This window comes from Vigna unguiculata, chromosome 2, assembly GCF_004118075.2.
Source record: "Vigna unguiculata cultivar IT97K-499-35 chromosome 2, ASM411807v1, whole genome shotgun sequence".
Lineage (NCBI taxonomy): Eukaryota > Viridiplantae > Streptophyta > Magnoliopsida > Fabales > Fabaceae > Vigna > Vigna unguiculata.
The window spans coordinates 27620394-27635907 of record NC_040280.1 but is presented as its reverse complement, the minus strand read 5'-3'; the positions used below and the strand labels follow the sequence as shown (position 1 = coordinate 27635907).

At 30.8% G+C, this 15514-nt stretch overlaps 1 protein-coding gene across 2 annotated transcripts; it reads left to right on the top strand.

Moving 5' to 3' along the window:
* Window positions 1-8738: 8738 nt before the first annotated feature.
* LOC114173187 (NAC domain-containing protein 37-like) lies at window positions 8739-13011 on the top strand. Of its 2 annotated transcripts, none has more exons than XM_028057443.1 (4): window positions 8739-8852; window positions 10535-10714; window positions 10875-11146; window positions 12047-13011. In XM_028057443.1, exons 2-4 carry the CDS (start codon window positions 10549-10551, stop codon window positions 12635-12637), a joined length of 1029 nt encoding a protein of 342 aa, XP_027913244.1. In that variant the 5' UTR covers window positions 8739-8852; window positions 10535-10548; the 3' UTR covers window positions 12638-13011. The 2 variants fall into 2 exon arrangements, with proteins under 2 accessions (XP_027913244.1, XP_027913243.1); XM_028057442.1 differs by lacking the exon at window positions 8739-8852 and adding an exon at window positions 8882-8979.
* The last annotated feature ends 2503 nt before the right edge of the window (window positions 13012-15514 follow it).

Genomic DNA, 15514 nt, shown 5'->3' with positions numbered 1-15514 from the left:
AGAGAATGTCTCTGTAACACAAGCAACGAGAGATGTTACAGGTCAATTCCTAACGCGTTCTTATCGATTTCAATTGCATCCTCCACTCAACACAAGGCGATGCCAAATCTCTTTTTTTGTTGTTTCTTTCGAATGAGGATAATCGGAGAGATATAATATTAATAAAATATGAGTTTAATTCACACATAAAAAATTCACATCACTTTTAATTCAAAATCGTAAGGCGATGAGTTTATGGTCATTTATCTTTATATAATGGTCAACTTTCTTAATTTTATTCGATGTAGAACTTAAACTCACACTTGAATTCCCAATATCTTTCAAATTCATCATAACATTAATCTTCGTTACATATGACTTGATGTCCCACTTTAGAATCTGAAACTTCATCACAATTTTATCATTAAAAAATATCTCAAAAAGTAGAAGAAGAGAAAAATATTTAAACTGATTTTGATTTCGACTTGTTAACGATATAGAAATATTATACGATACTTCTGTAAATGCTTGATGGAGGGTGTTCTGAAAACGGGCATGAATGATGGTGTATTGAAATGCTGTAGAAAGTGAAGATAAATATTGTTATTGGTGTTTGAGTGAAATGGAAAAACAAAGAGCTATAAGGGTGCAATCATGGTTGATGTCCCCCTTGAAAGAAGCTTGATATTCACACCTAGATGCAAACAGGGAGTGTAGCTGAAGACTTTTGGCAAACCCCATTTCATTTCATTTATTTATTTATTTATCTTTGTTTCAATTGAGTATGGTGATATTTGTTCACCAACTGCCGCCAACATAACATAAACTAAAACTACATAACATAAAAAAATATGGAAGGGTAAGATGTAATTAATAGAAAGAGGAAGAGGTTTGGAGCAGAGTCCGTGTCAAAAGGGGCTAAGATCCTTATAGGACCCCGCAAGGATCTCCACCTTTAGCTGGTTACGCTAACCCTTGTTTTCTCTCGCATATACTTCTTAATATTATACCAAGAATATTATTATTATTAGGTATAATTTCATATTGGTACCTCAACTTTTTCATTAAGTTCAATTTGATACTTAAATTTTTCGTTTGTTCAATTTGCTATCTCAATTTTTTAAAAAGATTCAATTTGGTCATTTCCGTTAAGTTGGAGTTAACACCGTGTCCTGCGGACACGTGTCAAGCCATGAAATTTTAATTTTTAATTTTTTTTTAAATTTCTTCTTTCAAAATATTTAAAAACTGCCACGTGTCAGTTTATCATCGTGGCAGCTTACCATCATGACACGTGGCAGTGTAATAGTTATTTTCAATTTAGTACCCAAATTTAAATTTTTGGTTCAATTTAGTACCCAATTTTTTAAAATGATTCAATTTCGTCATTTCCCATTTGAGACAAAATTAGTAAATAAACTTAATTACAACCTATATATACATGTTACAATAACTTTTTCTAATATATACATCAAATCATTTCACCTAAATACTTAAATTATTTTATTTTTTACATTTTAACCTTTGTAATTTTTTACACTTGTAAAAAATAAAATAATTTGAATATTTAGGTATAATGATTTGATGTATAAATTCAAAACAATTATTTGAACATGTATATATAAGTTATAATTAAACTTAGTTACTAATTTGGTTTCAAATTGGAAAAGACGAAATTTGATCATTTAAAAAAATTGGGTACTAAATTGAACCAAAAATTTAAATTGGGGTACTAAATTAAAAATAACTTTTACCACTGTCATGTGTCATGATTGTAAGCTGCCACGTGGCACGATGATAAACTGACACGTGGCAGTTTCAAATTTTTTTGAAAAAAAAATATTTTTTTTTATAAAAAAATAAAAATTTCATGGCTTGACACGTGTCCTGTAAGAATACGGTGTTAACTCCAATTTAACGGAGATGACCAAATTGAATTTCTTTAAAAAATTTGGATACTAAATTAAACAAACCAAAAATTTAGATATCAAATTGAACTTAACGAAAAATTTGGGGTACAAAATCAGTAATTATACCTTATTATTATAATATATAATAATAAATAAATATAAATAATGTGAAGACAGTAAAATAGAGATGTTAGAGAGAGGTAAATTGATGTTGGTTGTTGGCATAAGTGAGAGAGAAAGAATGTTGATGGTGGAGGCAAGGATAAGTCTTTATAAGAGTTCAATGATGCATTCTGCCCCATGATTGGAGACCCACCGCCGACCACCATCACCGTCCTACGTGGACTATGCCCGTCCACATCATTGTCTAAGACATCTAACTTACTTTTCTTTACTCCAGCCAAACCACTCTTTTCACTTTCTTTTAACATACTATCAACTTTACAAATTTAAGGCAACAATAACTTGTATAAGTAATATTAAATATATCTATTAATATATTAGAATAATGATCTATAAGTTTTTGAATTAAAAGTGTCATTTTAATATTAACTACACATGACACTCTATTTACAAAAGTATAAGAAAAGTAAAATATTTGTTCAAAGTTCAAAATGTCTTTGACTTGAAAAAATTAAAATTATGAATTTAGAATCCATTATATAATTACTAATGTACTCACTTTTTAAATGTATGTGATATTATATTAGTAAGTGATAATAATATAATGTTATTAAGTTAATATATAAAATTATATTATATTGTATTTATTAAAAATAAAGTGAAATATATAAGAAAATATGAGAGAATAACTGTTGATAAATAGAGAAGAAAAAAAAGCAGAGATAAACAATTTTATAAAAAAGTTTATAAAAATAACAGTCAATTTTCAAAAATTTAATAAATAATTATATTTTAAAAGGTAAAATTGGTATTTTAAAATATAGACACAAAATAGAGAATGATTTTTATATATTATTATAGATAATCACTCACTCTTTTATTTATCCTACCATATGTGAGACTATACAAAGTACATATTTTTACCGTACTCATCATAATTTAAAATGTGTTGAAAGACTCAAGTTGGATAAAAATAAATTAAAAATTTGACACGGTGTCTCTCATAAAAAAAATGCATAAATACTTTATTTTATTTCATTTGTTGGCATCTATCTAATCTTCTAAAATTATTTTTCTATTACATATGTTAGAAATTTTTGTAAAGAACGTGGAATTTAAAATTACCTATGGAATTAATTATTATAAATATAATTTATATTTTTTTACGCAACATTTACATAAAGATAATAATATTTTACTTATACCGATTAGCACAATGGATGGGCGTGTAAAATAGTTTTAGAACAAGGTTAAGAGATTGACAGTGTTCCATATATTATGATCCCAAAATTACTACTTATGAGTAATGATTTTGCGTAAAAGATATGGTTCTTTTTACCAACATAAATTGGTGAAAAATGCACTTAACATCTATTGCCGGTGACGCCTAATTTGCTTCTCTTTCGTCACCAATTAGGCCACGTATTTTACAGGGAGGACCACCACAAAACACAACATTCTATCCCCACTGTTAACACCATTTCTCATGCATGTGCCTATTAAACAAAATTGGAATACGTAATTTAAGGACACTTACTTTTTCACTAAACTTCTATATGCTTAGATTCCAACACTAAATGATAAGTTATTAACAATTTGTTTTTCTCTATTGAAGAGTAAATGTACCCTAATTCGAATGTTTTCAATTAGATGTCTCAAATGAAATAATAGGAATACTCTTGATATATGATGGATTGAATTGGTTTAAGTATAACATAACTCAGACAATAAAATATATATGACTTAATTTTGGAGGGATAACTTTTCAAAAACACACTTCTATCTTATCACAATCATTCTCACAAAAGTAGTTTGAATACCTAATCTCACAAATATTCATGTTTTGACACTCAAAGTTGACTATTTAATCGTCTTGTTTTCTTGATCAAATATTGCAGAAATAGATATTGATATTTTGAGAATGAAATAAACTATAATTATGTAGTTATTTAATTCTTGAATTATTAAGTAATTAGTGAATAAGTTGCTATGTGAAGTAGAAGTAATCATAAGCAGAGCATCGACAAAACATTATATCCGAAATTCCTAACTTGTGACAAACTCAAAAGTGGTTTGAATAAGGTAAGACTAAGAATTTGTTATAACTAGCAAGTGATTAATCCTGCTACTTACATTGACAAGGGTTTTTGCCAAACATAATAATAGTCATGAAGATGTGAGATCTTCTTCAAGATGGCATGGTGGAGACCACTTTGAATAAATTCCCCACTACTTCTACGTCTCTTTCTCTTAATCCTCTGGAAGGAAACTGCAACATTTTAATTATATATATATAAATGCAATGAAAAGTGCAGTAATTATTGCAAAATTAATTAATTATATCCCAAGCTATGAACACCCCTCCCCCTACTCGATAAAAAAGACCATGAAACAGGCCGCGATAAAAAAATCTTGTTCTTTCACCACTGCCCCAAATGGTCCACACAACGTTCCCAATCTCAAAAAGAATCAACTATTCACCTGTTAACACTTGTGCTTATAAAAGAACCACTAACGTTTACATGCCATTGCCGACATTTAATGTTCCTCTTCTGTTTCTGTGAGTATATATATATATATTTATATATTATGCTTGATAGTTACTGATCCAATATCTATAGCACAATGATGTATATAAAAACAAAATGTCATAAGATTCCTCAATCTCCCATCCTTTAAGTCCATGTGTTTGTTTTCTTCAATTGTTAAAGTAGCAGGAGGAGTCACACTTCATCAACTCATATATTCTGTGGTGTGAAGAAATTTATATATATAGATATATTATATATTAGAAGAATTGTTTTAAATTGGTGAAGCTTATTGATGAAGTATCCTGCAGCAACAATGGTGGATAATGGAATTAATTGGTATGGAAAGGAATCATATCTGTTGTGATTTGAAGAGAGATGCTATAACCCTTGGAAAAGAATTTGATTTGAACTATAACTCTGTTGGAGGACCAAAGAAAGTGTGGGGTTCCCGAGTAATCAAAGGCATGGCCTTATAGGAGGAATGTTTGGTTATTTTTTTGTCTTTTCTTTGTTTATCTTCTACGTAAAGTTGGAACACAAATTCACCAACCCGTGACTTACACGTTGATTAATCATACTGTTTACGTCTTCTCTTCTTTTCCATTCTTTCTTCTCCGAAATACTTGTCGAGAAATCATTCGAACACCGTAATTTGTACCTTATAATGGACACTGTGCGCTTCAGAAAAAAAGAAGACCACGAAAGAAAAACAGATTTTTTTTGGTTATTTAAATAACCAAAACCATAACGATAAACTTGTTTGTAACATTTAATTAGCGAAATATATTATCCTAACGACACAGACAACTCTAAGATTAATTAACAATATTTGTCTGTTTTGGCAGATGAAGATAAGGAAGAAATTACGACGAAGCATAAACAATTCTATCGCTCACGTGAAAACTAAAATACTCACAAATCACAATGTTATATCTTCATCGTGAAGTTATCAAGCTGCACACGATAAAGCGATTTTATTAATAAAGGACATTCTCAAGTCCCAACTGCAAAGAAAATAATATATATATATATATATATATATATATATATATATATATATATATATATATATATATATATATATTTTGAAATCAATAAAGGCCACCAAAATGTTAACATTACGTATATATATACGTAATGTTTTTAAAATGACAATTCTTATATTTGTGCGAGTTTAGTTAAAATTTCTTGATAATGATAATGATTTATATATTGTCTTTGATATTATAATTTTATTCTCAGCTAAAATTTTATTCACTAATGGTTATACTTTTAGGGATAATTGGATTTGGGTGATTCAATTATCATAATATTAGTCTTTTTCTTTTTCTTTTTAGTTCCCATAATATTAGGGGATTATGTATTCTCAAAAAGTAGTCTAACTTGTGTGGTAGTTGAATAGAATTTGATATGTTTAATTATTTATAACAAATTTCTTGGCCTTCAAAATCGATCTTTCTAAACCTAATATTTGTAAAAAAGTACTTCTCTAAGAACGAAAATACAGAACCAATTTTCTATTATAAATTATATTGTAGATCCTAGATAAGAATTAGGAGAGTCCGACCTACCTAATTTTATAATCTTTAAATAATTAAATTGTATGTAAGATCTGAAAACTAGAAGAGGGAATACCAAACAATTAGGAGGTATTAAATTATCACGTCTCTTGTAAATAAATCTTAAAAAAATAATAAGGATTACCTTTTTTTCAAATGTTCTAACTTTGGAGTCCGCATAGTAAATTTTTAGAGTAAAATAAGATTACATTTTTAGGCATTAATTTCAATCAAAATTCTTAATTTCGGTATGCTCTTAGTTGAATTGGACAATAAGATCAAAGCACACCGAGATGAAAGTTATACTTGAAAAGAGTATGTGTAGATAATTTTATTTTTTATAAATACTTTTAAAAAATCGAAATAATAATTTTTCAGAAGCTAATCTTAAAATGTTGAAATAATACTTTTAAAAAATTAAAATAATATTTATAGTAATGATTGAGTGTTCAGTTGTTATTAATATAATACTAAACTAATTAATAAGGGAAAGCTTCTAAGTTAATTCATCTATTCTTTAATCTTAGGATAGAGCTTAACCGAGGATTTCCCTACCATATGCATGTGAAGCCAACCACAGAATAAGGAATATATAAAGAAAATTAACTGAGTTTATTATTATTAAAAAGTGCGGTATATATTATTCTCCAATATATGTAAAAAGCGTTCACCCATGATTTTAGTCTTTAAAAACATGATCAATTTAGGCTTTATTTCTGAAAAAAAAATTATTTTAATCCTTATAAAATAAAAAAGATATATTTATGATTTCATTCTTTGACGAAAAACTAAAACACGTTCTTTTTATTAAACGCCCAGACTGAAAATGTATTTTTTATATTTAAAAATTAATTAAATAATAGTGTAAGATTTTTAAGCACTGAACACTTGAGAGGTCATTTTGTTTGGGCTAACGTGGCATGTTGTCCATAGACTGAAACCACTGTGCCCAAAAAAAGTGTAGGACCTATGTCTTACACAATGGCCTTTTCACACTTCAATTTGTATAATTTCAAAAGTTAATTATAAATGTAAATAATCACTAAAACTTTGTCAGAACATCTTTGCCGGTTAAAAAAGAATCCTCAAAATTCTACTGTACAAAAAGAAAGACATTGTATAATTCAATTAAAATGTATGGATATATAGTGTTAAAATTAATTGTTAAACTAACTGATATTATTAAAATATATGCTCATATGTATTTAATTTGAATGTATGGATAGTGTTAAGATATTTCTATTCAGTGTTACTTGTAATATAATATTATATAAAGAGAGGGAGGAAGGAAGGGATCTTAATGATAATTTTTTGACGTTCAGAAATGTATAAGAAAATAAGGCATTATTATCTAAGTCGGATTTTAAAATATAAACAGAAGTTAAACAGGTGAAAGAGAAGTATTTTAGTATGTATTTTGATAAAAGACAGAAGATTGTGGTGAACCAATTTGGTTTTATACTTAGAAGATTTACTATATAATTATTTATCTTCTATAGAAGTTTAAAGGTAACTAATTAAATAAAGAAATAAATGAATGTATGATTTTGTTTTGCTTGGAAGAACACGTGGTCGGGTATTAAGAGAAGTATATGTTGTGAGAATTTTCGGAAAATAAATGTGTTTACATGACTTACATAAGGGCTATGCAAATCACTTCAATACTTATATGATTTAGTTTTCTTTTCATAATAAAAAAAAACACTTTATAAAGTGGTTCAATTCGAATTTTTATTAAAATGATTTAGTTTTTAATTAACTTTGATTTGATTTTAAATATCAATTCAATATTTCGTAACCCTAAACTAATATTCGATTCGTTTAATGACAGAAAACCCAATTTTTATTAGACGCTTATGTATGAGCACCCAAAATTACTTTATAATTGTAATATTTGAATTGAAAAAAAAAAAAAAGTTACTTTGGTATTCTCTCTTCATGAAGTAGTGCTACATTGTCAAAATATGATTTTCCTTTTCTGTTACAATTATACCATTAAACAAACCTTCATAATTAAACTAACACGTGGGATAAGCTAACTACAAGTTAGTACTTTTATAACATTTATTGCTGATTGAAATTTTTTTTATGCAGGTAATGTATACATAAATAGGAAAAACGAACGAATTACAATATAAAATTAGCCTAAGAATGATGATAAGGAAGAATGTGAACCAAAAATTTATAACAATAACAAACAGGGAAGAAAAAATGAAAACTTATAAGCTATAATAAGTTAATTAAAGTATTGACTAATGAAATTTAACTCAGGAACTGAAAAGCCGAAATGAAATTTGATGAGATGAAAAGTAAAGGATGTAAAGACAGGGAAGTACAAAGTAATGAGTGCAAAAACAATGTAAATAAATCAGTATATGTGGTGTTTGGCTGTGTTCATCTTTACTCAACATACTCAAAACTTAAATACAAAATAATAAGAATAGCAAAAAAGAAATTTGAATTAAAGTGAGTAATTAGGAAAAAAAAGAAAATTGCAGAAAGGAAAAAGGAAAAGGTAATGAATAGTGTAGGAAGGTTAGGCAATGACGTCAGCTACTGGGGGACACCCATGAACCCATGCGCATTTCAGCGGTCCTCCCTCTCTTCTTTTATATTCTTCTTCACAAATCCCTCACTCACTCCTAACGATTTTTTTCTCACTTCTCTCTCTCTCTCATCAATCATCATCTTCTTCTCTTCTACCTTCTACCTTCTTCCTCTTCAATTCCTTTAAACAACTATCTCATCAGGTAAGCTTTCATCATATACCAAACCAAAACCCATGCATGTTTTTTCTTCAAACCTTTTCCATACATTTTTTCTTTTTATTCAGCCAAGTTTCGCAAACAACCACACCAGTCTTAAACAGCAACCATGGTAGCATTTTATTAATGTCATCTTCTGTTTGCCCTTGAACTTCATCATTTACGATCTCCAAAACAAGGACTATATTTCGAAACTTCAGTTTACGATATTCTCATTGCTTGTCACACACACGATCATTCTGATGATGAAAGCTTTTGTTAATTTTGATTAACCTGATCACTTGTGATCAGTGGTTGTAGTCGAAACGAAAAGTCATGAGAAAGAAAGTTGAATAGGCTATAGGGAATGACTGTAGTGTAGCTCATAAAAGTGTAGTGGTTTTGGGGTCAGCATATTTCCTCAAAGTTCGTCAAGGAAAGAGGTCAGATGTGCCATGAAAATTCTCGACAAAGAGACAGCAAAGTCAGAACCCCAGTTTCCTGAATTAGACGATCCATGACTCTCTCACTCGCAATGCCACAACACTAGTATAAGTGCTTTCTACTATAACTTTTCCTCTCCCACTTTTTCTCAACCTTTGCTCTCTTTTTTTTCTCATCTGTGACATCGTCTTGATCCAATACAACGGTGCCTCTCTTTTTGCTTCCCAACTCTTTTTCTCTTTCGAGAAACGCGTGCCCAATTTGTGATCACGTCACTCCCAATTACCATGCCCTTTCTTTATTCCTTAATCTCAGTTATTTTAGTTCTTAATGCAGTACTTTGTTCATTGTTTTCCATTTCGATTAGTACATGTGTTCATATAATTGGCCACTTCAGCTCCTGGCTAGCGCATGCTAATCTTGCATTAGTATTTTTCTTCTGTCAGATTTAAGCATGAACATTCCGTTCTGTGCCGCTGGTTCAGAAGTATTAATAAAATGGTTTCCTTAAAAGTTGCTTTTGTTTGTTTTATCCGTGTCATGTTGTGTTTTTGTTGAGCTTAACTTATGTGTCTAATTATTTGAGAATATACATAATTATTAATGGTAATGCGGAATGGGGAACCCCGTTCTGTGATGAATCATTCTCACCATTCACTAACACAAGACAACATCATTAGCACAGCCTCTACTTGTCCGTTTCTCACCCTTGCCAAACACAGGGCTTATGCCAAGTTTCAACTCCTTGTTTTGTTTTTTTTTTTAATGAAAACTAAACTCTCATTATTAGCTTTCTTCTCTCTCTCTTTCCCCATTTCCTTATCTATTTTTTTAACCCGGCCCAGGGAAGAAAATCATTGTTTCTGAAATCATGGGGTTTTGTTTATAACACGCGCTTATATTTATTCCCTATGGAATTTGGTGAGTGTTGCTCACCACCAAATGAGCTTATGATTATCTCTGATAAAACTTGTCACCTTTTCACTAAAAGGCTTTATATTATATCATTTAAATATTTCATTTTATTGGGGCTTGCCTTTTCTATTTTTTTTTTTTTATTACTTATGGTGTTACTCTTACTATATAGTAATAGTATCATCCCTCGGCTTCACTTCTCTCTTATATATACACCCATTAAGCAGTATTGATTAACACTCACATCAAATGTTGGTTGGTTATAATTCAAACATGATGAAGAAAGTGAAGTGTGGTAGGTATTAACAGTGGTGGTGAATTTGATGCAGTACCAGTATTTGCTATGATGGAGTCGATGGAGTCATGTGTCCCACCCGGGTTTCGGTTCCACCCAACAGATGAAGAGCTTGTTGGTTACTATCTCAGGAAGAAGGTGGCTTCTCAAAAGATTGACCTTGACGTTATCAGAGAGATCGATCTATATCGTATTGAACCGTGGGATCTCCAAGGTATATGGACGAACATAGTTTACATACAATACTTATGTTAAACTACTTTAGGGTTTTGAATGTTTAATATTTGATCTGACGTATTAACTCATTTTATCAAATATTAGCAGCATAGATCTGTGTTAGTTTTGGTTTTTGTCTGATGTGAATGATATTGCAGATAGATGCAGGATCGGGTATGAAGAGCAGAATGAGTGGTATTTCTTCAGCCACAAAGATAAGAAGTATCCAACAGGGACAAGAACTAATAGAGCTACCATGGCGGGGTTTTGGAAGGCTACAGGAAGAGACAAAGCAGTGTATGACAAGACAAAACTAATTGGGATGAGAAAAACCCTTGTTTTCTACAAAGGAAGAGCCCCTAATGGACAAAAATCTGATTGGATCATGCACGAGTATAGACTTGAATCGGACGAGAATGGACCTCCACAAGTAAGTACATACTATTAATCTCTGGTGCATAAATAAGTACCATTTTATCTTCTGCGCTTCTACTACTGTTCCACTTGAGTGGTTGAGTTTGATGTTTTACGTTCAAACTTTGCCTTAGATGGCCCCGTTAATTATGGCACATTCCTTAATCTTTTCCTCTTTCACACACATACTCAAAAAACTACAATAAATATAAGCTGGAGATCAAGCACTGTTTCTATCTTCTGTAGCTTTCTTAATGACGTCAAAGGTTTTTCAACTTTAAAACTATTCCATTCCCCGTCTTTATTTGAACAACTTTGCCATGAACTTTTTCCATAATATCAATTTAGAGCAACAAAGTAGATTATACTCTCTCTTTCCTCTCTCTGGCTACACTATTTTGAATTTTGATATGTGCCTTACATACTGACTAGTTATTGCTTCATCTTATGAAAAGACTTCGTTGTTTGTGGCTATTATTTGACTTATATCAAATGATGTAACTGGTTGGTTTCTCTAATCTCACTTTCTCCACTTTTTAAGTGCACCACTAACTTCTGAATATTCACCAAGTCACGTACACGCTTTCTCGCAACATAACTTTCACCAACAAGAAGTCAAAAGTCACTGCTTTCAGCAGCGAATAATTAAATTTGTTTCTTTCCCTTCCCTTTCTATACTGCACACTTTTCTTACCATTTTGATTGTCAAAACGTAATTAATTATTTGACTGCATACAACCTCACACCAAACAGATGGAATTTTTTTCAATAAAGCAAAGCCTCGAAAGCTTTAAAGGAGCAACAACAATAAACTTTTCACTTTTTCTTCCCCTAACGTGTAGCAAGTCTGGTAAACTCAAAAAGTAACAGAGAGTTTTCATCTCAACTTTGGAACTCAAATATTGTCTTCATGCAGGAGGAAGGATGGGTGGTTTGCAGAGCCTTCAAGAAAAAAACCACTGCACAGACAAAGAGCATTGAAGGATGGGACTCAAGCTACTTCTTTGAGGAGGGAAGTGGTGTGAGCACTGTGGTTGATCCAATCGATCTCATTTCAAGGCAGTCTCAGAGCTTTTTATCTCAAAATTTCTTGTGTAAGCAAGAGATAGAAGCCGATAACTTGAGTTGCATGCTCCAAGATCCATTTGTACAACTTCCTCAGCTAGAAAGCCCGTCTTTGCCATTAGTGAAGAGGCCAAGCACAGTGTCATTGGTATCAGACAACAACGAAGACGAGGACATTATTCAAAACAGGTTATCCAACAACAACAACAACAACAACACAAAGAAAGTGACTGATTGGAGGGCTCTTGACAAGTTTGTAGCGTCTCAACTGAGTCAAGAAGACACGCTTGAAACCAATGGTCTCTCAGGCTTTGAAGGCCATGATAGCCACGACATGGCACTGCTGTTACTGCAGAGCAGTAGGGATGAAGGGAACAGGCTAAGCCCTTTTCTAAACACAAGCTCAGACTGTGATATTGGGATATGCGTATTTGAAAAATGAGAGAGGAAAGAAAGAAACAAGTGCATGGAAACGATTTTTAATTATTTTTAGTACCATATATATGTGAATTGTTCTATGGATGCTGGGGACATGCTATATTTTTGTATAAAAAATATGTGTGGATGAGAAGAATGAAACTGTGCGTGAGTGCAGAAATTGAGATGCATGCGTCCAAGTGGCTCTAGAATTTAGGTAGTTTTATATTTTATTAAGTTATGATGTTATTAATAGCCTTGCCATAAAACGAGTCCTTTACCTAGGCTCTGGCTCTCATGCCTAAGATGGCAGGTGTGACAGCATATGTTGTGATCCTTCACAATCCTTCTGTTATTTTTATTGCCTGCATTCTTTAATTTCTCTCATTACATCAAAAACCTTCCTCTCTGCTCTTCTCTTTAAGCATTCTGTGCAATCTTCTGAAATTTATCTGTATATGTCACGTGCATATAGCTGTTTACTGTCATGGTGTGTACCTGCTAAGTTCATCACTATTCACTGGTGGAAAAGAATCAATTAATGTATTATTTCTATAGATGCAAATTTGGTTAATAACTTTAATTAAGTCTCTGGATTATTGATTGTGGTTAACACACGTAAAGCACAAAATGTGTATATAGAAAGGTTATGATTAAATAATGGTCGTCACTTTCTTGACATATATATATATATAGCATAAGTGACAACTTCGAAGCTCTTATAACGTATGCTAAAACTCTTCTATTCCAGGAAATAATTAATGATGTGTTACTAACGGATTTGTTTAATCAAGTATAATTTGAATGCATAAGATTCACGCAGAAAACTTTTAGTGCATACAGTTGATCTTTAATGATCGATGTACTTGACAAAACAGTTGGCCACTTCCTTTTTCATGCAAAGTTCTTCCGCTCTCGTACTTACATTACATTAGCGAAGTTGGATGGATACTAATATTTTCACAGACCTAAAGTTCGTACCATATGTTTTGGATTTGATAGATTATTAAATTTTGATAAGTACTATTTATACAAATTTACTGCATTAGAGTGGTTGACTCATCTGTCCATAACAAAAGAGTCAAGGTGTCAATCTATTTTATTAAATATTAACCATAATTAGAAAATGATATTATAAAAATAAAAAATAAAAAATAACCTGTTAACTCATATAATTGGACAAACAAATAAATATAGTATTCAAAACATATAAATAATATTGAACTACATCGTAAACTTAAAAAGAAAAAATCAAAGCTTTAACGTACATAACAAAAAGTAATAAATAAATATATTGAAAATAATTATAAAGAGTTGCTATTAATAAATTATGACCTAATTAATTTCTAACATGATCAGTGAGGGATCGTGACTAAAATTTTTGAGAAACCAATATAATATACATTAAATTTATATATTTAACATTTTTGTAACTTTTTAGATAAAAATTAATATATAATTTAATATAGTTATTCAGAAAATACATTTATATATATCTAAACGATTATCGTTCATTCTTTCATATTCTATTGACCTACGAAAATAAGAGTTCTCCACATCAATTTAATACCCACTAAAACTCATAACATAATAAACAACAAAAGCAACTAATACAATCTGATAGGGAGAACGATGGTCCCTAACATTTATACTATTATTCCAAGTCTAGTAATGAAATTTAATCTCTTGAGGCACCTTATTCCATTAAAGGCCTTATCTTGAAACTTACACCTATTCCTCTTACTTCAAATACTCCAAATGACAATAAGAAATCATAGTATTTGATATTATCGTGTAGCATTACAAGGTTAAATCTTAGTGGAATAATATATGTGATAACTGGAGAAGGGTAAAGGAAAGGAGAGAAAGGAAAGTAAAGGAATGATTGTGAGAGAAAAGTTAAACTTGAAGTGAAGAAATGAAGATGGAAAGACATTTGAAACTAGAAAAGCATAAATAGGATTGATGAGCATGGAGAGTTTTGGTGGGTCCGTATGTTGTCTAGCATGCGTTACTCACCATTTCTCCTGTTCAGCATGCTTTGTCTTACGCTGCACAAACCTCATGCAACTTCTTTTTTTCTTTTTACCTTTCTACCTTCAAAACTTTCTTTTCTTTATTCCTAATTTTCTCCTACACTATCTCTTCTTGTTGGAAATAGTCCAAATGTGAGTCAAAAAGTCCCACATTGGATAGAAAAAACAAAGTTAAACACTATATAAGAATAAAGACTCATAACAACATTGCCTTGAGGTTTTTGTGTAAAAATAGTGTCTAAGGTCTCTTATGTGTAAGACTAATGTCATATAAACATATAGAACCACAATCTCTCGATAAGTATAACCATAACCCATATGAAAAAATATATAACCTATCACTTCTACACTATAACAAAATAATTCTCTCGGATTCCGAACAGAATAATGTTTATCCATTTGATTTTCACAGTTGGTGGCATCCTATATATTAGGTGGACCAAATGGTCCTATTCACCTCTTAATCAAATTATTCCAACATTGTCTTCATCTGATATCACACACAAAATCAAAAGTAATTGCATGTGCGTACCTTTCATATATATATACCCTACACTACGTTAAGGTACTTTACTTACTCTAATTACAGACACATATATACAACATTTCCTTTCTCTTAGAACAAATTCATGAGTTCCACGTTTTAGGATCACATGGTCCTTCACCTTCCTTTCCCTTCCCTATCACTTCATTCTAATTCGTCGCAATTTACTTTTTCTTACATATGTTGTCCAAAAAGAAGGCAACCTTAACCATAAACTTTCCTCGTACATCATTATGATGTTTTCTTACTGTCATTTATAAAATTTAATCAATGAAAGGGAAGGCAACCCCTAACTATATCAACTCTACACAAATTGTACGCT